General features: G+C 38.7%; 1 protein-coding gene across 1 annotated transcript in view; it reads left to right on the forward strand.

Moving 5' to 3' along the window:
- The first annotated feature begins 1,768 nt into the window (after positions 1-1,768).
- The window catches only part of ythdc2 (YTH domain containing 2), a 42,214-nt gene continuing 16,632 nt past the window's right edge, over positions 1,769-27,350 (forward strand). The window contains 21 exon segments of the mRNA XM_087843963.1: positions 1,769-1,975; positions 3,761-3,926; positions 4,104-4,194; positions 5,663-5,859; positions 6,327-6,529; positions 6,993-7,159; positions 8,928-9,030; positions 9,750-9,906; positions 10,693-10,800; positions 10,886-11,016; positions 16,590-16,725; positions 17,889-18,015; positions 18,320-18,385; positions 21,138-21,313; positions 22,364-22,460; positions 22,847-22,934; positions 24,828-24,908; positions 24,990-25,072; positions 25,209-25,314; positions 26,747-26,866; positions 26,947-27,219. Coding sequence (XP_087700089.1) covers positions 3,767-3,926; positions 4,104-4,194; positions 5,663-5,859; positions 6,327-6,529; positions 6,993-7,159; positions 8,928-9,030; positions 9,750-9,906; positions 10,693-10,800; positions 10,886-11,016; positions 16,590-16,725; positions 17,889-18,015; positions 18,320-18,385; positions 21,138-21,313; positions 22,364-22,460; positions 22,847-22,934; positions 24,828-24,908; positions 24,990-25,072; positions 25,209-25,314; positions 26,747-26,866; positions 26,947-27,219 — 2,670 coding nt within the window. The 5' untranslated portion in view covers positions 1,769-1,975; positions 3,761-3,766.

Here is a 27,350-nt window from a genome sequence, read left to right on the forward strand (position 1 = left end):
TGCTCCTTAAAAATTTTTCTGCATTTTCCAATTCGTCATCTGTCCTCCATCTGTCCTCGCTCTCTCATCTTTTCAACACTCTCTTCACTTAGCACACTTAGCACATTTCCATCTCTGTTCTAAACCACCTAACCTGCTACATCTCCTTTCTAGCTCAGTCTCTCTGCTCAGCCAATCAATACAAGTCATTTTTCTGTTCCTCAGTGTCCACCCTTACATGCAACTCAGTGAAAGCCTTGTACTTTACATCTGTCACCCCTCCTTTTGCCACGCATATAGCATCCCAGTAGTCCTTTCTACTGTATTAGGGGTTTTCCCTAAGTAGTACAGCTGTACTTCCCATCAATCTGAAAAATCTTGCCTACCACTACTACTATCTACTCCATTTAATCCTCCGGGTTTGATATGTGTGTGATCCACAAGTTTGGGTCCTCGACCCAGAGGCCTGGGGGTTTGAACAGTCTGTACAGTATCTTAGCTGCTCTTAAAACTACACTCTTCTGCACAGAGACCTCTAATGTTGTGCCTGCAATCTGCTGGAACCACTCTTCCAGATTTGGAGTTTTAACTTCTAATGCTGCTGTTACCACTCTTGAGTGGTAACAGCACTCACTTCCTACTTTTTCCAGGCTTGTTCTGTGTGGCTTTGAATTTGAATATTTCTGACAGCTCAAACCTTTACTGTGTGTGAATTGGAATATAACTTTTAACTTGATTTGAGTTGTGAAAAATGGCATCCCCAAAAATCCCAACTTCAACCCTATTAAAAATTTGACTTTAAAGCTGGGTCTGTGCTGGGGAAACCAACCAATTAAAATCAGTTCTGCCAAGAACCACCAGAGAAATCTTTTGATGTCTACCAAAAGCATCTGGTTGAGGTGCAACTACTGTACCTAAGAGACATTTAAATTAAAAAAAATCATGGGGGTGTTATATTTGAACCTGTGTATATACTTTTGACCCTGTGAGATGGCTCAGTCTGATGTGGTGGTTAGTAATACTGGGGAACCACAAGGAATGGTCCTATTGCCATTCTTGTTTACCTTGTACACCTCAGATTTCCATTACAACAGTTAAACATGACACTGCAGTAGTTGGGTGTATTAAGGGTGGACAAGAGTGAGAGTACAGGAAGCTGTTAAGGAACTTTGTTGAGTTCAAAGAAATCACCTCCTTCTGAGTGTCAGCAAGACAAAGGAGATGGTGGTTGACTTCAGGAGGAAATAGCTTGCTGCTGGCGTGGAGGGAAGGGGACAGCATCAGTGCCAGAGATGCCAGCAGGATCAACAAACTCATCTGCAACCCTGCATCATTGGTCAGAATTTGGAGGTGTTTGAGTCAGTGATGGACAGGAGGTCACTGAACAAACTGCTCTACATCATGGACATCACTCCCACTCAACTCCTTCTCCCTCAGACCGATTCGCTGCCATGAAGAACGCTTCAGGAAATCATTCTTGCCGTTCTCTATAAAGCTCTGTAGTAATTCTTCATTCTGTGACTGGTGAATACACATGTTAGACATAGGATTCTAAACATAATTTGTATTATACCTTCGTGCAGCTATGTTTCTTTGATTTATAGATTCATTAAGCAATTTGCACTTCTTTCATACATTTATCTATCTATAAAGCACGCAAGAGAAATAAGTTGAAGGTAACATCAGAAAAATTTCTTGGTGAAAAATGCACATCTATGTAACATATACATAACACCTATATTCTTGAAACAAACGGTTTACTTGAATTTTCAGCCTTCGGAGCCATGCTCCAGTCCAGTAGGCGGCGGTAATGCTAATAAACTCAAAAGAAGAAGAAGAAGACACAAAAACACGGGTTTAAATGGATCAGATTAGTGGTGGTCTAAGGTTTACATAAAAAGGAAACTCAGTTCAGCTTTGGCTTCTTGCGTATTCATGTGAATCATCCTACTATGTGAATTGTTGAGAGTACAGTCGAACGTCTTCACTAATCAAGGTACGATATAATTTCTAAATTCGTTTTCTGTCAGGTTTGGACCTACAGTCAGCTACATTTTATGGCGATATTCCTTTCCTCTTAGCTAAATTATTTCTGTTTGGCCACCAGAACAATGAAACACTTAAGCCACTTGTTAAGAGGGCTCTTTAAAGCAAACGTAGCTAACCGAAAGACTGCTTTGTCTAAAGTTGTAAGATGCTTCTCGCCGAGTACTGCACCTGTTTCGTAGTTATATAGCATGCAAGTAATGTAGTGGTAACCTTTATGCTAGAAGTTATTAAACGGCTTACACAAGTTGCACTCTTAACTTTTCAAAAATAAATCACAAGTAGATTAGTATTGATGTCCCAACTTCACAGTTTTTATGCTTTTTGGTGATGTTTTGGCAGCATGTCAACGTGTCCAAAGGTTTCAAGTCGCAGCTATGATATAAGTAGAAAGCAAGAGTAAAAGTCGTCTAAAATGTATTCCAACTTCTGGTCAAAATAGGTATAATCTTAGCCTACCAACACTGTGAGCCACAAGCACTACCCTATGTCGAGAACTGTAGTTCTGTAGTTCTCTCGGTTATAATTGAAAATGTTCAAACTCATTAGTTGTGGATGCTACCTTTACGGTTTTGTAATTGGCGGGAAAGAAAATTGTTCGAAAACGACATGTTCTATCTCCAAAGAAGAGTTTCTCGAAGCATTCTATGACTGTGAGTGGCTGAAACAGACCAAACCATAGGTAGGGCTGGCGCCACTCGGGAAACACAAGGGGTCATGTATCTGGTTAAAGTTTGAAGGTTCATCTACGCCAAAGTACAGATCAGGATGAATTATTTCCATAAGGTCCAATACAATCGTACTGCAGTTCCACTCACCACAAAAATCATCTGTTGGTTATATTGCCATTTGACTTTTTTCGGATACTGATACTCACAAAACTTAAGAAATCCAGCAGCATAACTGAACCGATGAAAAATGAATCGTGTCTTTATTTTGAACAAAATAATAGTATGATGGTGCATTATGTTGAGTAGGCACCTGACTTTGTAAAGCTGTGACGATCACCAGTTAACATGGGTGTGTTTCATAAATCAGTAACAGGTATTATACAGCTCACAGAGGGAGCAAGATGTGGCTGACCTGTGGACTCGTGGGAAACACGCGTGCTTGCGATTTATGTCACATAAATGCATATATATGAAACTTCGGACTCTATTGATTTTTATTTCATTCATTTTAGTCACGTTTTGTATTTGTTAGTAAATTAACAGCTAGCTTAATGCACTTAACACCTTATCTTTTCTGATATCTTTCCTTTTTGAAGCACCCAATAACAATACCACCTCACACAGCTAGATGGAAATACAATAAACAAATGAATCAGTAACATAGTGGTGAGTTGACATTGATTGATTTAAGTGGCTTAACAGACAGTAGAACATTTTGAATCACACATTTAAAAAAATTAACTACAATATTTGATTTTTAAAAATTCTTTCTAGCTAGAGCATCGCTAGTGCATTCAGACATTTATCTACCATTGAATTAGGTAAGATTGTCTGAAGTTTCTCGTTTACTTAGCTTCAGCTGTTGTCATGCCAGTGGTTGTGGGGATGCTGAACAGAGTCCCCACAACCCCACAGTCTCAGGGGAAAAAAAACATTCAGGAGATATGCAAGTCTATAGATTCTCTTTTTATGTTGGTTTTTTAAGAGGTTAACAACAAATAAACTGCAGGAAATGATGAATGCATGTATGTTTTCACAACACTTTTTCTGTTGTTTTCTTGCAGTGCAATATGTCAAAAATTGGTGCAGCTACACAAAAACCATCCATGAACCATAATGCACCACAACATGGTTCCAGTGCCAGCAACTTTAAAGAAATTCATATTGATGAAGAAGTCAAGATAGCAGTGACCTTGGCTTTTGAGAGGTTTCAGTACAGTGACCAGAAAGGTATAAGCTGTTTTTATTGGTCTATATAAGAAAATGAAAAACATTCCTTCTTATAGTATCTGATATCATTTTGCCAGTGTCATATTCATTACATCTCCCAGAATGAGCAGAAAGTAATTTTGGTTGTCACTCAATAATTTGCTACTATTTATTAGTTTTCTTTCCCTGACTAAACAGAGACAGAATTTCCTTCCTCCTTGACCAGTACAGAGAGGGCTTTCATTCATCGAATGGCCCAATCTCTGGGTTACATTTCTAAGAGCAAAGGGTAAGTTCTTCCTCCAGGATTGTTGCCCATCAGTATCTCAGTCATTACACCTTGTGCTAAATGTAAGTAATTAGCACTGAAAATGAGTTGAGTAATTTAAAAATGAATGTACCCTCTTTCTTAAAAGGGAGACAGAGCATTAATCTGCAGTAAAGTTGGTTTGTAGTTTTGATTTAAGTGATTTTATTGGTGACTTTGCAATTGCATATAATTTCTATAGCCATACCGTATTGCTGATCTGGACTTCCTTAATAAAAAGAAATATAATAATTAGGAATTGTTAGGGTGAATACATATATGCCAGTGGTCATTACAAATTGTGCCATTTGTGTTTTCTCCTGCAACTTTGCACTTGGCATCTCTGAGGTCAATTTACCTCAGAGATGCCAAAAGTTGTCAAAAGCCTTCTTTTCAGAAACACCTATGCATGCTTGAATAACTGCTCTGCTTCCTATTCAGCACTTACACAAGGATTAATTAAAGTTATCTAATTTAATTCCAGTTACAGGAGTACAGACATAGTCCATTGTAATTATATCAGTAAATAGCTTTTGATCACACCTTGTAGATTTTGCATTTGTAGAGACACTGAATTATAATCAATTTGCAAATTTGTGTTTAAGTATAATCACAATGTGATATGAACAGGGTTTGAATATTTAAAAAGAACATTTCATCAAAGATTTCAATTAATCCTTGAAACCTTTTTATGTGATTTACTGCGAGACTAGTAAAGTTGTATTGGTTAATTTTTAATAAATGTTAATTATTCTAGATTATTTTAGGAACTATAAAATTCTCTGAGGTGATTGAGACGCTAGCATTTAATGATTGTACATTTTATCTAAAATTAATTAAGCCACATTCATTAGAGGTAACTAAACAGGTATGTGCAACTAAGTTACACATATCACCACCATACCTCTCGTCAGACTTGTCAGATCTTACTGTCAGCTGATAAACTGGTGGGTAATTAAAAGAAGAAATTTAATTATATTGAATAACCAATTTGGATTCACAAAAAACAAAACTTGACAGCAGTGTAACAAGAAATACAAGACGTTTCTGTCTGTGAGTCCCCCTTAATACAAGGAACAGTGTCTTGTTTTTCACAGTCCTGCAATTCAGTTTTTGCAGCATGACCAGTTCCTGGCACACATTTATTAAATGATGCTTTTTATGTCATTTCTGTGCTTAACAGCTCTCTTTCCAGTTCCTTCAAAATCCTCTTTTATCACCCATGCCTCACTTTACTGCTACACGCAAAGGGAAGGTCATTAGTGAACCTAACAACAGGGGTTTCAAATACATCACTTCTTCACTGAAGACCAACCACACATCCCCACAAGCTAGACTGGGACTGAGGAGCTGTCAAGCCTAACTTACAATTACAGAAACCCCCAGAGCAATAGACCAAAACAAGTTTTAATAAGTATGGTAATGGAAGAACATTTTCCTTGTCTTTCAGAAAGGGACCAAATCGCTTTGTCACCATCAGGAAGAAGAATGAAACGGATAATCCTCAGCCAACCATACCCATGACACTCTCCCAGAATACCTTATATTTCATCCGCAGTCTGCTACAGAGGTTTCCCGTCAGCAAGAAGGAACGCATAGATATACAACCCAATGAAAAAAGTGGCATATCTGTGCCTGCAGAACCTGGTGACTGTCATTGTGTGTGCATAAAATACAGCTGTGTTTTACTGATGACTGCTAATATTCTCTATGAACTGGAGAGAAAACAACAAAAAAGGACCAAACTGATGTTAAAGCAAAATGTTGACTTTTAGCTTACTGGGCTGCACGGGGAGAACATTGGTAGATATACATTGGCTGTAACTTTATGTCTTAAAATATAAAGTTACAAAGTCACAGACAGAAATAAAGTCAACTTTGCTTATTATTCCAGTTTGGACATTTCAAAACTTGAAACGCAGGGGCTAACCCAAGCGTATTTTTTTTGATGTGGACCAAATCTCCCATATTGTGCTTCTGTAACAGTAATTGTAAAATAATAACAAACACACACACAAAGTGAAACAGAAATATCTTTTGACACCTTTCGTCTTTGGATATAGCTCAGTCAGCAGCTGCATTGTTCTTAGCCTGTCTTTGTTGTGTCCTTTCAGACAACAGTTATGACAAGAACAGAGCGAGCGGACGTTTAAACAATGGGATTCCTATGGTTCCTCGGAGGAGAAGTCCATCAGAGTTGGACAGTTTTCGATGCTCCCTGCCTGTACATGAACACCAGGAGGAGATCATCCAAATTATAAAAAAAAACAGGGTTGTGCTCGTGTTGGGAGAGACTGGCTCTGGAAAAACGACACAGGTGTGTCTGTGGACAAATAGATATTCCAACACTCGGTTCTGACATCTTAGTCATGTTTGCTTTCTACATTTTTTATTTATTAAAATGTTTATCCTAAGATACAAACTGAAAACGTAGACAACGCTCCAGTAGCCTCTGGCTGTAATTGCTCTTAGGATGTGGAGGTTACTTGGTAACCTTACCTCCGGTACCTCTGCTTATAACAAGTAAAATATTTAGATACTCAACCTGTACCTATATATTATGTTAATATTATAATATGTTAATAATATCAAAAGAATATCTTTTATAAAATGGGTTTCTTTTCAAAAGTATAGTTGATAAAATGTTTAATGCATGTTTTAAAAAAATAAAGTTATAATTAAATTATATATTATGTCTGGGGAAAAATAGATCTTAAAATTTACTGTGTTGGGGTTTTCCATTTTCAATGTGGTGATACATATTGATATATTTTATCCAGATCCCACAGTTCCTTCTGGATGACTGCAGCAAGAAAGGAGAGTCCTGCAGGATCTTCTGCACTCAGCCCAGACGCCTGGCTGCCATTGCTGTGGCTGATAGAGTGGCAGCTGAGAGGGGGGAAGGTGTGGGCCAGACTGTCGGCTATCACATCAGACTTGAGAGCAGGTAGATAAGACCAAAGCGAAAAATGACCAAATTATATTTAGGTTTCAGTTAAGAAAAGGACTTCTAACATGTTCACAGTACACATGCAACTGTAAATAATTTTTAAACTGATAAAATAATCAGAGTTAGAGAGTAAAAAAAATTCATATCCAAAAAAACCATTAGAGGCAAAACCGAAATATAAAAGCAGACCTGTCCCTTTGTAAATAATGTGCCGTGGATATAAAGCAACAGTATATAAATGGCCTGTATTTGTATAGTGCTTTTACTAGTCCCGCCTAGGGACCCCAAAGCGCTTTTACACGTCCAGTCATCCACCCATTCACACACACATTCACACACTGGTGGAGGCAGCTACAGTTGTAGCCACAGCTGCCCTGGGGCAGACTGACAGTATAGTTGAATTAAATTTTATTTATATAGAGCCAGTTCACAACAGCAGTCACCTCAAGGCACTTTATATTGTAAGGTAAAGATCCTACAATGTTAGAAAGAACATCCAACAATTAGATAATCCCATAGAAAAAAGCACTCTGTGACAGAACCAGGCTCAGGGAGGAGCAGCCATTTGCTGTGATGGTGAGGGGAATGGGAAGAGAGCAGAGAAAGACAGGAGAAAAGGCAAATGATAAGAGAAAGAGCCAGAGTATAATGCTAGTGATTAAATACAGTAGTGGTGTATAAACATACAGATAGTTTAAAAAAAAAAAAAAAAAAAAAAAAAAAAAAAAAAAAGATGAGCGAAGAAGAAACGCTCAGTGCATCATGGGAAGCCTTCCAGCAGCCTAACACTATGGCAGCCATAACTATAACCTTTATCAAAAGCTAGCTAAAGGCTCTGCCTTTCATTCTGCTTTTGAAAACCCTTGCATCAGGGTTGTCCTCCTCATCCCTGTGTTATTGTGGAACAGTGAGGCTTGGCTCTTGGAAAATTTGAGCATTGTGCTCATAGTGTTGAGACATCCTGTTGTGCCAGTTACGCACGTCTTCTGATATCTTCCCCTGTCATTGTAAATAAATGCACACTCCAGTTAGCTACTGTCATGCACAGACACAAAATAAGTCATGCTTACTGGTGTTAAAATTAGCTTAATTTACAGTAAATGGCCTGGCACCACACTGAAACACAAAAACCTTAGTAACTCAGGTTTGTTTGTTTCAGTGCGGAATAGACGAGATGAGCTTACTGAGAGATTTCTAACCTGTTGTAATCAGTTGACTAAACTAGCAAAAAAGAACATTTGACTGAACAGTCTAAAACTAAGAAACACTCAGATGTCACGTTAAATTTGAACTGTTTAATGGACAATGCCAACAATGTCAATGTTATGAACACAGCCCTACTCTAAACTGATTGACTGAACTCCTCATCCTGTCACTAGGGGATCCGCGATCTCATTCTTTTGCCTTTTAAAGATCTCAAATTAACAGTGTTTTTATTCCCAAATAAAACCAATCTGGCTTCAATGCAAGTCTAATAGCAAACATTTTCATCCTGACAATGCAGTCGCCTGCATTGAGGTCCTCTCAGCTTGTTTTACAAGTGTGAACTTTCAGCTGAAGCATTGACAGTACCCACATGTAAGTGATGTCAGAAGAATGACAGAGCCAATGAAAAACCTGAGCTTTTTAAATACAAAATTCATTTTAAAATGCATGCTTCGCACTTTTTGAGGAGTGATTTATGTTTAACTTGTCCTCCATGCTTACTGGAAGTTACATGTTTCTTAAAATGGAATTATAAATATGAATACTTTGCATTTCTCAGGGTATCTCCCAAGACATTGCTGACTTTTTGCACCAGTGGAGTACTCCTCAGAACACTGATGACTGGAGATGCAAGCCTGACAACTGTCACACACGTCATTGTGGTGGGTATCAGGATTATACAAGCAGACAGCATATAGTCTTAAAAAATTTTTCATCTACATTATATTGCCCAAAGTATTCACACATTATTCACTCATACAAATAATCGAGGTCAGCTTTTCCACTCACTTCCAGGGCCACTTGTGTAAATCAAGGTAACATCAAGCACCTAGGTACGCAGACTGCTTCTGCAAATGTGTGAAAGAATGGGTCTCTCTCAGGAGCTCAGTGATAATAGCATAATACCGTGATAGGAAGCCATCTATTAAACTGTTAGTGATATTAAAACAAAGTGAAAGCAATTAGGAGTTTAGGATGCCATGTAAAATCACAGAGCCGTGTACCTAGTGAGGTTCTATTGCAGTCCATAGCTACAGACCTCCAAATTTCACATAACCTTCAGATTAGCTCAAGAATAGGACGTAGAGAGGTTCATGGAATGGGTTTCCATGGCCAAGCAGCGGCATCCAAGTTGGTGCTGACAGTTACAGTCCAATTGATTTTGATTTTTGGCTATACTTGGTTATGTTTCTGGTATATAAAATAAATAGTAAATAAATGAAAACTGTCCTAGTGGAATGTAGTGTTTTTGCTGCCTTCTTTGCTTTTTCAAGAAGTTACCTCTTCTCACATAGTAGGCAAGATGTAGTACAACATGTCACAGAAAGCAACATTAAACCAATGGAGATTGTTAAAAGAAAATAAAACTGACTCTCAACAGGATGAGGTGCATGAGCGTGATGGTCTGACTGACTTCCTCCTCACGAAGATGCGGGATGTGCTTCAGAAGATTCCCACAATAAAACTGATCCTCTCTAGTGCAGCTCTGGATATAGACCTGTTCCGTCAATACTTTGGCTCCTGCCCAGTTATTCACCGTAAGTCTACAAACCTGTCTACAAAGTGTTAGTGAAATCACAATTAATACCAGCTGGTGATGCTTTAGCACTTTGCTTACTTTATTAGTTAGCTTTGTTTTTACTACAATGAGAGGAAATGCTTTACAATAAGAGTAAAATCTGGGATGATGGCGACAAGTAGAGGTTAAAAAAATAACCCTGTTAAAAAAAAAAATAAAAATCTTGTAATCATGAGATAAGTCATAATAATGATTTAAAGTCATAAGTATAGCAAGCTTGCTCATTATGACAGCTCCTTTCTTTTTTTTGTACTAGTGGAAACAAGGTTGCATAGTCTGAGTCACAGCTGAACAACTGAGATAATAGATTAAAGATCGCGGTTTAGAGCAAGGTCCTGAAACACTTACAAATAATGAAATGACCACTATTTTCACCAATGGAGCAACATTTATATATACTTGATATAGTATAAATATTTTCGTTATATAAACAAAGAAACATATAGGAAAAGCTTCAAGCTTCATCAATTTATTCATGTCGATGTTGAACATAAATCTGTACAGCAGCTACAGATCACATTAAGGCATTTATTTTTAATACAGATAAGATAAAGGGACATGCTTTCATGGATTCCCTTCAGGAACAGTTCATTTCCATATTGAAAAATAAGTTCATATGTTTGGGAAATAAAAAATGAGTGCGCTTCTCCAAGGTTTGTGGATTGTCTATATGTGTTGAAAAGTCATGTTTTCATTTTATTTGATATAACTTGAGTGGTTCAAAAATGTTCCTTTTTTCCCGTAGTCAAAGGAAGACACTTTGAGGTGAAGGAGTTCTTTCTAGAGGATATTCTGAGGCTGACAGGTTTCACCAGAAAGGACATGAGGAAATACAAGGAAGAGACAGAAAAAAGTATGACTGCGCACACACACATATATACAGCGTTTGTTTGGTCTTGTCTTAATCTCTTTTGTGTATCACACATTCTGGTTCTCAGAGGACAGAGAACAGAAATATTTAACAGAGTGGTGTCAAGCAGTACAGACCAGTTCTGTTGGGCAGAAACAGAGCACCCATGCCACAGGCTTCCTCCCTGACAGTGACTGTGGGACTAGCGGCTTTAAGCAGGTAAACCACCACCACCAAAATACACCATGTTCTCTGTTACACCTAGAATAATAAAAAAATATTATTTTTGTGTTTTCTGCAGAGAAAAGTTACATGTACAAACTAAGAAGAGGGATAGGACTGTTAGACAGGGGTGTCTAATGTTTTCAGATGTTTTCAATTACCCTTGCCAATGTTGGAGCCCTTTACTGACCATTTAGACTGATATCTGAAGTTGACTTTCGTTTTGATTTCTGCTTACTTCTTGAAGTTTTCTAACAGCATCTTAAACTATTGTAATTCTAGTGCATTAACAAAAGACACAGATGGACTGAAACCCAATGTTCGTTGTGTAGAAGTTTCATGCATTTCACTGATTCAACAGTTTTGAAAAGTGTTACAATAAATTTATAATAAGCATATATTCAAGAAAGATTGTATTAAATTAATATTGGCAGGTTGTAACATTAGATGTTGTTTTCAGTTAAATATAGGGTTTAGGTGTTTTGTAAATTATATTATGTTATGTTAAGCATGTATGTCCCATCATGCTTTAAACAAGCTATAGTTCAGCCTCTTCTTAAAAAACATAACCTGGACCCAACTTTTCTGTCCAATTACAGGCCAATCTCAAAGCTTCCTTTTCTCTCTAAAGTTTTGGAGAAAGTGGCCTACTTACAGTTGCAGGCCCACCTAGATTTTAACAAGATCTCTGAAAAATTTAAATCTGGTTTTAAATCACTACATATCACTGACACAGCACTTTTAAGGATTTTTAATGATATTCTTTTAACTCTGGACTCTGGCAGCCCTGCTGCCTTTTATTGTTGGACCTGTCAGCAGCTTTTGACACGGTCAACCATGACATCCTGTTATCACGACTAGAATTTCATACTGGCCTAAAACGATGACAACATCAAACAGTGGATGTCGTTAAATTTTCTAAAGATAAATGAAAATAAAACTGCAGTTGTCATTTTCGGCAACTTTGTCAATAATCACATCAATAGCACTCTGGGCCCCCTTTCCTCCTACTGTAAAACACATGTAAAAAACCTCTGTGTCTACCTGGGTGGTTCTTTTAAATTGAATACGCAGGTGAGTGCAGTAGTCCAGTCCTGCTTCTTTCAGTTAAGACAGCTAGCCAAGGTAAAGTCATACCTTCCGACTAACGTCTTTGAACGTGTCATTCACCTTTTCCTTACTTGTAGATTGGACTACTGCAATTCAATGTATTTTGGCCTCGACTAGGCCTCCATTCATCGTCTTCAGATGATCCAAAATGCAGCTACTCGCCTGCTAACTGTTACCAAACAGAGAGAGCATATAACCCCAGTTTTATCTTCTTTACACTGGCTTCCTGTCTCCTAGAGGATCCAATTTAAACTTTTACTTTTTGTTTTTAAGTCACTTAACACCCAAGCCCCTTCTTCCCTGTCTGAGCTCCTTTCTGTTTATGCTCCAGGAAAAACCATGAGGTCTAGCTCAAAATTAATGATGTCCATCCCATGGACTAATCTCAAATCTTGTGGCGATAGAGCCTTCTCTGTGGCAGGTCCCAGACTTTGGAATAGTCTAAATATTAGATATGCACAAACACTTGATCAATTTAAATCACTACTAAAGACACATTTTTATGCCCTGGCTTTTAACACACTATGACCCGAGCATTTTGGTCTCATTTTAGTAGTCTTAGTTATTGTTTTAATTCTCTTATTGTCCTATCATTGTTTTATATCATTATTATTGTTTTACATTGTTTCTTTTTAATAGCATTTTTTATTGTTAAGCACTTTGTGCAGCATGGTCTGTCTGGAAATGTGCTATATAAATAAATTTGACCTTGACCTTATATGGGTTGTTAGTATAGACCAGGGGTAGGCAACCTTTTTAATGATGAGTGCCATCTAAAATTTCCTCAAAAGTCAATGTGCCATATAATTGCATTAGCAATAAATTTAATAACGCTCTATATTAACAGTTACACACTGTATAGAACAACTTTATAGAATTATATTTGTTCGCAGATGTTGGCAGCTATCAGCGAATAGTTATCATCTATTTTGAAACCAAAAAAAAGACACTTTTTATCCATAACAAGCACTCCATAACAGCAAATGAACTGTACAACAGAAAATGCAAATGCTATTTATGGTCTTATTAACCCCGATTCTTTTGTCCTCGTGATAGAACAGAGAAAACCAACTCATAGTGTGTTAAAACATTTATATTTCTTTTTATTCAATCATCTTCCGGAAGAGAGAGAGACCCCTGCACAGCCCAAACTCCAGTTGCAGGATCTCTAACATTTTTAGCTCAACATGTGTCTTATATGGTGTTATTTCTGTACTTCAGACGTCACACACAGTTTCATTACAAGCAAAACTCTTTATTAATATGCCTGTGCACTAAAACTTCCTGTGCAGCTTGCAATAGCTTCCCCTTTCTAAGGTCTGTTGCCAGAGCAACCTGTCTGAACTTAGTTTCACTGTGTGTTGCTCATAGTTCTGCAAAAACCTGCAGCCAGCCTGTGACCTTGTCTCAAAGCTGGCCTTCTTTTATACATAAAACAATCTAATGAGCAGATACGCATTAAAAATATCTCTCTATTTCTTAACAGTCTCCTCACAACAATGATAAGAAAAATAAACTGGCCAATATGGCATGTTTGTTAATACAGAGATACAATACATGTTAATGTGATCTCTGATCTCCCACTCAGAGACACAGGTCTCCGAGTGTCCAGCGTTCAGAAGGCTACCTGAGGACACTCTTCATGTGAGAGAAAACTGCTCACACAGATATGTAGAGCCAAATGCTGTCAATAAGCCTCTGCAATGTTCTGAAGACAGTTAAACTTGTCAGGTAGTGATGTCCAGCAGGTGAAAATGCAAGCTCCATGAACACGCACAGCTGTGGATTCCAGCTGCGTCTGTAGTTGCGTCTGCAAACTTTGACCCCCATAGAGTCGAGCTTTTCAGTTCAATCAGCTGCATTTCGATGTCCTCTGTGTCCAGGCAGTTAATGCGAGACAAACCCAGCTGCTCATTAAACCTGGTTTGATTAGAAAAGAAAACATTGGTCCATACACCTGAAAGTCCCGAAAACACATAGTGAATTCTGTCTCGAGTCTACGGATGTATCCGAGTATTTACGTGGTGCTGATGCTCCTGAAGCATTTGAAGTGTTGGAATGTGGAAATTTCAACATTGCTTGAAAAAACTGCCAGCTAGCAACGTCCCTCTCACTGGTAGGCTAAGTTATTTTTAGCCAATAATAAGTTGAATCTGGTTGTTGGGGTTGTTAGCTAAGATACTGTCATTAAGAAGCAGCACAACTAATGTGTCTATGTGAGCTAATTTGCGATGTCCACCGCTGGCACAGGCATTTTTAATGCACCTTCTCAGATTAATTCACTGCGTGTCGTGCCCAGGGCTGGACTGGGACAAAAAAATCGGCCCGGGCATTTTGACTAGAGACCGGCCCACCAGGTATAGGAAAAACCATAAAGCCTTTGAATGAAAACAAACACTGTTGTGACAGTGATGTACACTGTCTTGATGGTATATGTATAATTTCTATACATTTTACATCAGATAAAAACTTTGGTCGTAAGATTCAGATAATTATTTAATAAAAGCTAGACATTTTAAAAGAGAATAAGAAAGAAAAGTATTTCTTTGTGCCCGCCTTTCCCTGTTAATGCCCTACCTGCCCCCTGGCAAAACTTTGCTAGACCCGCCCCTGCACAGTTACCAGCTGTCAGCTACTTAGAAAAGGATCCTGGTGTCATTTGTCTCTCAGAAACAGTTCATAACTTCCCTTCAACTCATTCATGTCGCCTAAAAGGTCAACCTGTTTCTCCATCACCTGTTCAGCTCTGATGATTCAGTGAGGACATCTCCTGGTTTCATCTTCATGTTTCCCTCTCACCACATATTCAAACCGACATCATGACCAGCAGCTTTTACAGCTGTGCCTCCAGCAAACATCAGCTGATACTAGAAATTAATATTAAATAAATTCTAACAACAGCTGATCAAGCTTAAGCATGCTGCTGTTGTTTAGAGCGACATCTGCTGGTTTTCTCTTTCTGGCGCAAAGTGGGAGATGAACAAACAAGAGAGACAGGACTTGCGACAGAAAAGCTGATCATTGATCAGTTTCATGATTGAAGTAGCAACAGGAGAGGGAGGGGGGAGAATGAGAGAAGAAGAGGCAGCTGTGCAGCAAACGCAAAATAACTCTAGTTTTGTGTCTTTTTCCATTCTAGCTGAAGTATGGGACAAACTGCGTTCCTTCTCAGCTCAACACGAAACGCGTAATATTTTCTCTGAATGAGGGACGATTCCATTTTTTACGGGACGGTTGGCAACTCTACTAACTAACCTTATGAATTAAAGTTCACTATCATCATAGCACCCACCCAGCTGTATAGAAACTCCGTCGTGCTAGCTAGTACGCAGTACAAGTTATTGTAACTGACTGTGAAAAGTCAGCACAATGAAAATAAATGATACCTAAACTTGGTTTATATCTGACCCAGATAGACTGCAGGTCATAACTTCTTACCTGGAAAAAAAATTAAAAATCATCGGCCCATAAAAACAAAAAATCACCATCGGCCATCGGGCACATGCCCGGTATGCCCGATGGCTAGTCTAGCTATGGTCGTGCCATTAGTTAATCCTTTGCATGCCAGCTGTGGCACGCTTGCCCAGGGTTGCCGACCCCTGGTATAGACACACATCAGAACAATATTATAGTTCTATATTCACATTGCTCGCGCATTGGTTTGCTACTATGAGAAAGTAGCTTTTAATTAATACTGACCGCCAAGAGTGCATTTTGACATTTGTAAAACTGTTAAATAAAATCCCATCATCTCATACTTTACGACTCTACCTAAAATGAGCTTATAAAGATGAATAATTACTGCTGTGGTGAGGATGATATTTTGAGTTGGAGCTGAGCAGATCAGAGTGAGGGAGTATGTGACCAAACCCATAGGGAAGTGGGTGGTTGCTGGCTGTTCTGAGGAGCAGTGCTGAACTGAGCTGAGAGTCCAGAGTGTGGAGAACTAATCCAAGCCAATAAAAATCCAGAGCAGGAGAGCCTAGGAGATGAAGCTGCAGAGCGGTGGCTGAATGAGAGGCTGCAGGTTTAGTGATTGGACGCAGATGTGACTTGGAAAAGCATGTGGAGAGACTTGACATTTGTACCAGTAAACAAGAGCACACAGGCTTGTGTTCCGTGGACTTTCTTTTAAAACGATATTAACATGTTTATTATCCTGAATGAATCCAATACGTGCCCGTTTCTTAGCAGAGCTGGAGCATGAGTTAATTCTATAGAGCAAGTTACAGTTTGGATGCCTTTATACTTATTTCCATAGCAATTTGAAGAATTATGAAGCATTTTATGGTTACATTTTGTCATATAGAAATCTTGACACCCTTGAACCAGATAATGGAAATGGGTGTAAACACAAAAACACAAACTTTGATTTTTGGCAACATATAAACAGACGTCTGTTTATATGTCAGCAAATTGTTTTATCCAGACAAGCTATGCTTTATATTGTTTTGTTACAGAATGAGAAGGACACTGAACAGATGGAACCATGGCTGAGGAGGGAGATGGACTCATGCATTTCTAGCATTTTCCTAAATGAGGACCAAGATTCTTTTATTCAGCTCTTCAATCTGATCCTCAGTGAAAGTGTTAATGGTATGAATCTGATGGGTTATCTTAAGTGTTGTTGTTAACAAAATAACATTTAACACTAACAGTGTTAAGTTGATGTAAAGCTGGAGATACTATCATAAATCTCTAAAATTAGAAATATCCTGTCTCAGAGTGACGCTGAAAAACTAGTCCATGCATTTATTACTTCCAGGCTGGACTACTGCAATTCATTATTATCAGGATGTCCAAAAAACTCACTGAAAAGCCTTCAGTTAATCCAAAATGCTGCAGCAAGAGTACTGACAGGGACTAGAAAGAGAGAGCATATTTCTCCTGTTTTGGCTTCCCTTCATTGGCTTCCTGTTAAATCCAGAATTGAATTCAAAATCCTGCTCCTCACATACAAGGTCTTAAATAATCAGGCCCCATCTTATCTTAATGACCTTGTAGTACCATATCACCCTATTAGAGCACTTCGCTCCCGCTCTGCAGGCCTACTTGTTGTTCCTAGAGTATTTAAAAGTAGAATGGGAGGGAGAGCCTTCAGTTTTCAGGCCCCTCTTCTGTGGAACCAGCTTCCAGTTTGGATTCGGGAGACAGACACTATCTCTACTTTTAAGATTAGGCTTCAAACTTTCCTTTTTGCTAAAGCATATAGTTAGGGCTGGACCAGGTGACCCTGAATCCTCCCTTAGTTATGCTGCAATAGATGTAGGCTGCCGGGGGATTCCCATGATGCATTGAGTTTTTCCTTTCCAGTCACCTTTCTCACTCACTATGTGTTAACAGACCTCTCTGTATTGAATCATGTCTGTTATTAATCTCTGTCTCTCTTCCACAGCATGTCTTTTATCCTGTCTTCCTTCTCTCACCCCAACCGGTCGCAGCAGATGGCCGCCCCTCCCTGAGCCTGGTTCTGCCGGAGGTTTCTTCCTGTTAAAAGGGAGTTTTTCCTTCCCACTGTCGCCAAAGTGCTTGCTCATAGGGGGTCATATGATTGTTGGGCTTTTCTCTTTATCTATGAAGCGCCTTGAGGCGACATTTGTTGTGATTTGGCGCTATATAAATAAAATTGAATTGAATTGAATTGAATTGAATTGAAATAAAACTACAAAAAAAATAATGATGAGAAATAGTTTTATTTACATTACATGATATTCCAGTTCAGTTTGATTTGGATTGATTCCCCAAATCTTTTTATGTAGTGGACTACATGCACAGTGAAACAGGGACCACACCACTGATGGCAGCAGCAGGTCGAGGATTTATTACACAGCTGGAGCAACTCCTCAGTCTGGGTGCTGACATTAACATCAAGGCATCCAATGGATGGTAAGAAAACACACAGTCACAATCCGGTTTATTAATTGAAAGTGACCATTCTGTGATTCACACCCCTGTTGTTTAGTTTTCTTTCATCATCCATAGAATTAGACAAGGCATATCTTATAATTTATTAAAGTATGTAGTAGTAGTTATTAAGTAATGTAATCTTTAACAGTAACTACAGTTTACTACAGTCTTCCTGTAAAAAAATAAATAAAGAAATCAAAATAAATAAAATAATCAAAAATGTAGTTGCATAAACTGCAAAATTTCATACACGTGACTCTGTTTTTTATTATTCTGTTTTCAGGACTGCCTTAGACTTTGCCGAGCACTTCCAGCAGACTGATACTGTGGATCTATTGAAATCATCCATGTGAGTGTTTTTTGAAATGCGCGTCCTTTGGAAAGTATTCAGACATGTACACATTTTAATGTCTTATAGTTGTAATTCTAAATGAGTTTTTCCCTTTTACATATGGCATCTGTTGGTCATAGCTATGTACAGTTATGGTCTAAAGTTTACATACACTTGTAAAGAACATAATATTATGGCTCTCTTGAGTTTCCCATTATTTAGAATAGAATAGAATAGAATAGAATTCAACTTTATTGTCATTGCACATGCACAGGTACAGGGCAACGAAATGCAGTTTGCATCCATCCCGAAGTGCTTTAGCAATGATACAATATGATGATTACAATATATATATTAGCAATAATATAGATATGTAAGTATATTACAGAAATGGGTCTATTATGGTATGTTATAATGTACACGGTATGAAGGTATGTTATGAATATTCTATAACTATAAGTATGTACAGGCTGTAGTGAGTACAGGCTATGAACAGGATATAAATATGAAATAAAAAAACTATACAGAAATCTGAGATATACAGTTATACTGAAATGTGAACTATACAAGTTATAAACAGTTGAAGGATTAAAAATTATCGTATGTACAGAATGATTATTTACACAGAACTATACAGTAGTGCAGTTAAGATAAGTGAGATATGTGGATAATTTCTACAGAGGCTATATAAAGTGCTGGTGGTTGTGAGTGGTGGTTCATTCCATGTTATTATTGTGTGTTTGAGGGTACAGTTGTCCATTGCGTGTGTGTGTGTGTGTGTGTAGGTGGTTGTGGGTGTGTGTATGTTCAGTCCATGAGTTTAACGTGGGTCAGATGTCAGGAGGCAGAGTTCAGGAGTCTGACAGCTGTGGGAAAGAAGCTGTTCCGGTACCTGGTGGTCTTAGTCCGGAGGCTCTTGTAGCGCCTCCCAGAAGGCAGGAGGGTGAAGAGTCCATGTGATGGGTGACTGGGGTCTTTGATGATTTTCCCAGCCCTTTTCAGACACCGCTTCCTGTAGATGTCCTTTATGGCAGGAAGTGGTGCTCCGGCGATGCGCTGGGCAGTTTTCACGACCCTCTGCAACGCCTTCCGGTCCGAGGCAGAGCAGTTCCCGTACCAGACAGTTATACAGTTGGTCAGGATGCTCTCGATGGTGCAGCGATAGAAGTTCACCAGGATGTCTGAGGACAGGTGGTTCTTCCTCAGAGTCCTCAAGAAGAAGAGGCGCTGGTGAGCCTTCTTGACCAGCTTGGAGCAGTTGGTCGTCCAGATGAGATCCTTGGAGATGTGGACTCCCAGGAACTTGAAGCTGCTCACACGCTCCACAGCCGTCCCCTTAATGTGGATGGGTGGATGTGGGTCAGCATTCCTCCTGTAGTCCACGATGAGCTCCTTGGTCTTCTCTGTGTTAAGCAGCAGGTTGTTTCTGTCACACCACTCAGCCAGACGATCCACCTCCTCCCTGTAGGCGCCCTCATCATTGTCACTGATGAGGCCAATCACCGTGGTGTCATCTGCAAACTTAATGATGGTGTTGGAACCATCAGCAGGTCTGCAGTCGTGGGTGAAGAGGGAGTAGAGGAAAGGGTGCAGTTCAGTTAAATTTGATGGCTTTCTGACATGGACTTGTTTCTTCAGCACTGTCCACATGTTTTCAATGGGGTTTAAGTCAGGACTTTGGGAAGGCCATTCTAAAACTCTTATTCTAGCTTGATTTAGCCATTCCTTTACCACTTTTGATGTGTGTTTGGGTCATTGTCCTGTTTATTTATTTCTAGTTTTTGGATCGGAATAAACAGATTTGACCAATCAAAGCACTGCATTTTGCAATAAGTGCACTCGTAACTCAAAACACACACTGGTACTGAATATATATAATTATATGGAAATAGTAAAATAATAGACACACAGATAGACACTACTCCAGGTAAATCTCTACCTCCTCAGATGTGGTCCCCACTCTGGCAACACAAACTCAAACTCCCCCATTGAAGTGTGGGAATTCCAAAAAGTTGATTCTGTTCATCTGGACGTAGCGTGATTCTTGATCAGTAATATGCAAATGGTCATGACAATTTGCGTATTAATGAAAGAAACTGACCTCACAGCCCATTTTTCATTAGTGGTGCCAGTGCGGGGGCTGTAGCTCAGGAGGTAGAGCAGGTCATCTACTGATTGTAAGGTTTGTGGTTCAATCCCTGGCTCCCCCTAGTCTGCAAGCGAAGTATCCTTGGGCAAGATATTAACCCCAAGTTCCTCTCCAATCCATCAGAGCATGAATGTGTCTGAAGTGCTAACTACAATTCACTACAATTCAAAGCATAGAAACAGTGCTTTGAGTACTCCAGGAGAGTAGAAAAGCATTATATAAGAATCAGTCCATTTACCATTTAGTGTCAGTCATTATGCAAATGTACTATTTATGAGGTTAGGGGAAACCTGCAGTCAGCTGAGACTGAGTAAGTCACTTGGATGGGTCACTTAATGTTTCTCCCACTGAAAACTTTATGTCCAGATGAACAGAATCAACATTTTGGGATTTTCTTACGTGGCTGATTGAGCATGCATCATGAAGTGTGGGAAGTGTCAGTTTCTGATTATAATTTTTTGAAATTTAATAAATACCAGATACATAAATTAAAAGCTTTTTAGTTGTTCAGATGTTAATTTTATTCATTGTAATTTATGTTTACAACACTTGAGTCTTGTGAAAAACTTTAAGGTTTATGAATTCTTTGTGAAGCAACTGAATATTTTTGTTACTGTGCAGTCCTTTGGGAGAGGTGAGCAACCTCAATGAGTCAGCTCTGGTGCAGTGTGACCCTGAGATGAGCTTAGAAGACCAAGAACTTCTCAGGCTGTACCATCATAGCTTTGACGATCAGTGGGTAGACCTGGAGCTCATCATGAATCTGCTGCACAACATCTGCTCCAATACCAGTGATGGTAAGTATCAGGACGATAAAGCCACCCCTTATATATTTACTTTGGGAGACAGACTCTATTTTGTCCTTTTAAAGGGGTTTTGAGCAATAATTCTCCAGACTTTCTGAAGGTCTTTTTTTCTGTGGACATTGTCTGCTTTTACATTGATTTTAAGTTCACTCATGGCACCTGATGATTTTCAAAGGAAGGTTTTTTTGTTTGTCAAGCCATTTAATACTGAACTGTGAACCATTTAATCATAAAAAGGCACATAACACATACTGCACATAACATAAAATTTGGCAAAGAACCAATTTTAAATTCTATCCTTGGGTGCTATGTTACTGGAAGCCATGATTTGTTTCCATTTCTTGATATGAGGAAAATGTCAAATGTAAGACACAAAAATAGCATTTTTTTGAATCAACAAAATTATTCCCAAAGCGCTATTAGCCAAAAATATGGCACATCTCTGCTTAGTGTGCAGGCTGTTCTTAAGGAAAACTAGAAGTGGCACTAAGTGGCAGGCCTAGCAAAACTGTCTGCAGCAGATGAATAGTATCTGAAAGAGATGTCCTTAAGAAATAGGAAAACATTTAGCAAAGACCTGACACAGGAGCTGAGAGATGCATCTGGCTCTTGAATTCATGTACTGTTCACTGACACCTCATCAAAAAGGGTCTTAATGAAAGGGTGGCTGCCAAGACGTCATCCTTAAGGAAGGAAAACTGGGAGAAAAGCCTGAGGTAACCAGCATATAGATGGAAACGTAAATGACAGCCACATGGACCTGAAGAGTACCCCTTGTACAAAGTAAACAAATTTTGGGTGCTAGCCAGTGCAATACTCTTAAGTCTGGTTACAACAGGCTCTGCTGTAACATGAAACAGCATAGAAAGCAATGGGAAATCTGGTAGCACATGAATATCAACATAAAATGCTGATTGGTGTGAACCTGTGATTTATAGCAGTGTCTTAATCTTTTCTAATTCACAATGCCCTTACTTATTTTAGTATATCTAACAGATATCACCACCTGTGCTAGAAAGTGAGCCTTTTTTTGGTCTTTAGGTGCCATCCTAATTTTTCTTCCTGGATATGATGAAATAGTGGAACTCAGGGACCGCATCCTCCATGATGATAAGAGATTCTCTGGCCAAAGTGAAAGGTAAAATGGTTTCTGTTGGGATACAGTTCAAAATGTCAATAAAAATACAATCCAATGATTCTGGTATTATGTTAAGCCCAAAGTTGAAATGAGTTTTTTTGTCTTTGTTTCATATAATAATATATTCGCTATACCAGTAAAACATTTCAGAAAAGTTGGGGCATGTATCAGGTCACGTTGGAGCACCTTTTTCTAAAAGTCTGTAAGCATTTGGGAATGTAACCACATGGTCAATTTAGTTGCTGATAGGAAATTATGTAATGTAATGTAATGTAAATATGTCCTTAATTTTCATTGCTTAGCTTGTTTCATTATTAAGTTGTGCTGAGAAGACAAAAGCTTGCAGCAAAGTGCATGCTTTCTGATAGAGGTGTGTTGTTTCTTAGGTACCATGTGTTTACTCTACATTCAGACATGCAGACTCAGGATCAGAAAAAAGCCTTAAAGACCTCTCCTCCTGGTGTCAGGAAGATAGTGAGTCACTGGTGTTTCAGATGATGTATAATGGTGTATTGTGTGTTTGTGTGTGCATGTGTATGCGTATCTTTGTGGGGACCAAAAATTGGAGGTTTGCTATACTTGTGGGGACCAGGATTTTGGTCCACACAGGTTTGAAGGCATTTTTGAGACTCAAAATTTGGTTTTAGTGACAGGGCTACAAGTGGGTTATGGTTAGGGGCTAGGAAAACATTATATCAGTTAGATGTCCCCACAAGATATGAATACTCAACGTATGTGTGTGAAATTTTTTTTTTTTTCCGCCTCTATTTATAAGCAATGGATTTGAAACAAAGCTATAAGATGTGAATGAGGTACAGACTTAATTTGGAGTTAATTCAAATGGTTTAGCAGAACTGAACTACCGTATTTTCCAGACTACAAAGCACACCTGAATATTAGCCGCACAAGCTAAAATCAGGGGAAAATCCTGTTTTGTACATACATTAGCCGCACCTGACTAAAAGCCGCAGGTGTTTCAATGTTGACTTATCATATGTAAGAGAATATGCACAAAGGGAATTGTCAGGAAAGAGATGGCTGTTTGGAGACACACCCCTTTTATTAATATTTTGAAAAACAAGTTATGGGTACATATTTGCATAACTTTTTAGGGTATATGTACAAGTACCGGTAATTACAAGTACAAAACATGTACTGATGCTTCTTAAATGAGTAACAAATGTAGTACATAACAATAACCTACAGCACACCAGAAAAATAGATTCGGACTACCTTTTAGGCTCAGGTGCAGTGACACGGCTTTAACAAGAAGAAAAGTCAGTCATTCACCACCATCTTTCTCTTCTTCCTGCGCACTAAAACCACCAAAGTCCTCTTCTCCAGTGTCAGAAACGAACAGGCTCAGGATGGCTTCATCATCCACTCTCAGCTTCTTTCCTTTGTTGTCACTTTCAAAACCAAAGAAATCCTCGTTGTCAGTGTCAGAGTTGAACACCCTCTGAAGGGCCGTGGCGGTGTCCTCCTCTCCATCATGCAGCAGTCCAGCCCTTCGAAATCTGTTGGTGATCGTGGATGTTTTCACACTTTTCCACGCTGTCAGAATCCACTGGTGGAGTTGGGCATAACTTGCTTTTCGCAAGTTTATCGCCGCTCATCATCCACGCCTCCCGCTGAACGCGTAGCACTACTTTGAATTTTGTTTTTCGCGCTACTTCGTATGGCACTACATTGCCTGGCGGATGGACATGTGACCAACATACCACTTTTGAACCCCGATACTGTGTGTCTGATCACATGCCCTTCTGCCAGGCAACGTAGTGCCGTACAACAGCGGAACAAACAAAACAAATCGTCTTACGATATCACAAAAATCATGGACAATCCATAGAAAAGCCGCACCTGACTAAAATCCGCATGGTTCAAAGCTTGTGCAAAAAGTAGCGGCTTATAGCCCAACAATTACGGTATTTAGGGATTATTACCATTACTGAGCCATTTTGTTGACTGTTTAATTGCATAGGCTGTATTCATACTAACTTTATACAGTGCAGTGTAGCCTTCAGATCTGAATGTTTGGATTAGAACTTTATTCCACAGTAGTACAAAACCCCCAAAACTAACATGAGACATGTTTGACCTATAATAATGAACAAGAAGAATAGGATACTTGAAACAACCAACCTGTGAAGTGTATATATAAAAAAAAACACCTCATTCTCCTACCCAGAAGAATGTATCCTAAAGGAAAATGGTATATCTGACATTAATTTAATTCAGTATTGTCTGCTTTCTTTTATGAAGTTTGCTCAGGAGTATTTTTTTTTTTCATTTAATATAACCCAAAATGATATTTGAAGGAAATGTGCTTATGAAACTAGATTGTAACTGGTCAGTTTTTCATTTCAGATTCTTTCTACTAACATAGCTGAGACGAGCATCACCATCAATGATGTTGTTTTCGTCATTGATTCTGGAAAGGTCAAAGAGGTACACTAACACTTCAGAAAGTTAGATTTAAATTATGACTATGAAGGTGTTAGTATTTAACTGAATCGTCGCCTGTTGCAGAAGTCTTTTGATGCTCTCAGCAATGTGTCCATGCTAAAGACTGTGTGGATCTCAAAAGCCAGTGCTCTGCAAAGGAAAGGAAGGTATTGTAGTGTTCATATTTTTATTATAAGTATCAAAAAAAAAAACTATGCTAAAACTTACATTGTTGGCTTATGGGTTTTTACTCTTACAACCAAATACTACTCCATTGCTGTTAAACAAATGACATGTCTACAGAGCTGGGCGCTGCAGGCCGGGGATTTGCTTCCATCTCTTTAGTCGACTCAGGTTCAACAATATGCTGGAATTCCAAGTTCCACAGCTCCTCCGGATGCCTCTACAGGTAGAAACATACTACATGTTCATGTTTCAAGTCTAAATCTATTCCTGCAGTTGTGCAGGAGTTGGTTGCTGTTCTGCACCTGCAGAATGATATGTAAAATATATATTCCTTTATCAAAGCCTATAGCTATGCTTACAACTTCTGGCTATAGTGCAAAAACATTACTATTAGTTTTATAGCGAACGTGCAGAGTCATAACACTTATGTTGAACTGATGGTTATCTACAGAACTGGTAAAAGTACAGACTTTCTGTATTTAAGTAGAGGTACAGATACTTGAGTTAAAAAATACTCTGTTAAAAGTTAAAGTACTGAAGAAACTTCTTTACTCAAGTAAAAGTAAGAAAAGTACAGGTTTTGAAATGTACTCAAAGTAAAAAAGCAAAAAGTAGCTCCTTGAGGGACAATTCTATTGTCCATTTTTGTACAGAGGTAACTGAACCTTGTGCTATATTAATATAATGATAAAATAATATTAGTACATAAGAATACAAATTTTATTTGAATCTAAATTCAAATTCTAAGGAATGTACTCAGCTTGAATCTCTTATGTAGGCCACAAGCAGTGAAAGATAATTCTCTATTTTCTCCACACCTGAGCAGTAAAATGAGTACATTCAGGGATTACAGTGGAATTCAACAGGTGGTGAAACTCTAAGATCTGTGTAGTGGCTCAGCATAGTGAAAGAATCTTTCAATAACTTTCAATAATTTCTAATGTGAGCTCCAGTTGGTTTTCTTAGTTTATGTGCTGTGATCAGCTGACTTGTTGCTCTTTGTGGATTTACACAACTGAATTCAACAAGATATCAGCAGATGTTTCACAGCTATCCTGGCTGATTTCCATCCCCTACACTGACACTGTACTATTTATACCATCTTTAAACTAGACAGGATACAGTTGGTTTGAAGTTGGAATTCGGTGAATGACTCTAAGCATCATCAGTTTAGATGCAAATTCATCTCTGCTACACTTGTGTAACCTAACATTAACCATGAGCACCACTGCCATTGTGCACCAGTTCAACACAGAGCTTTACTGTCAACTCATCACTGCAAACTAACCTATTTATCCTGAATTAAACTACCATTACTAAATGAAAATGCATCTGTATGTGATGTGTTTTTGACATACAAATTCAATATGTGATTAAAATGATGCCATTACACATAAACTTTAAATCTGCAGTTTATCAAGTGTCACTGAGCAAAAAATGCTAATGTGCAATAATAAAATATTTGCACTATTAAAACTTGTATCATGATGGCTACATGATATAAATTTGACTATGGCTTACTTAAAGAGCAGGATGCTTTATTTCACCTTTTAAAATGCATCCACATGTAACATAGATGTGTGTTACCTGTGTTACAGTACAGTAGGTTGTTTATCCCAATAATTATAAACACTAGATCATGTTGTGTGTGTAAGGAACTGTGTCTGCAGACCAAACTGCTGGCTCCCTCCTCCTGTCCAGTCGCTGAATTCTTGGCCAAGGCTCCCCAGCCACCTCCCACACATGCTGTCCGGAACGCTGTGCAAATGCTGAAGGTAATATTTGAAACAATCTGGCAATAAGCCTTTGTGTCCATATTGACTCTCACCACTCTTCTCTTTCTATTCACTTTTAGAAAATAGATGCTATGAACCAGTTTGAAGACCTGACTGATCTGGGCTACCACCTGGCTGATCTACCTGTGGAGCCCCATCTGGGGAAGATGGTGCTGTGTGCTGTTGTTCTTAAGTGTCTGGACCCCATTCTAACCATTGCCTGTACTCTGGCATATCGTGACCCTTTCATTCTTCCCACCCAAAGCTCACAGAAGAGAGCCGCTCTAAGCTGCAGAAAACGCTTCACTTCCAACACCTTTAGTGATCACATGGCCTTACTTAGAGCTTTCCAGGTAGGCAGAAACCCATCCAAAGAGTGTTTTAGGTTGAGTGCTTGATTTAACGATGTTGTAATGATGGGTTTTACGACGCTTGCGTTGATTTATTCCCATCTTCCTTTCAAAAGTAAATCTCACAATTTCTT

This window comes from Neolamprologus brichardi, chromosome 7, assembly GCF_056152115.1.
Source record: "Neolamprologus brichardi isolate AB-2024 chromosome 7, ASM5615211v1, whole genome shotgun sequence".
NCBI lineage: Eukaryota > Metazoa > Chordata > Actinopteri > Cichliformes > Cichlidae > Neolamprologus > Neolamprologus brichardi.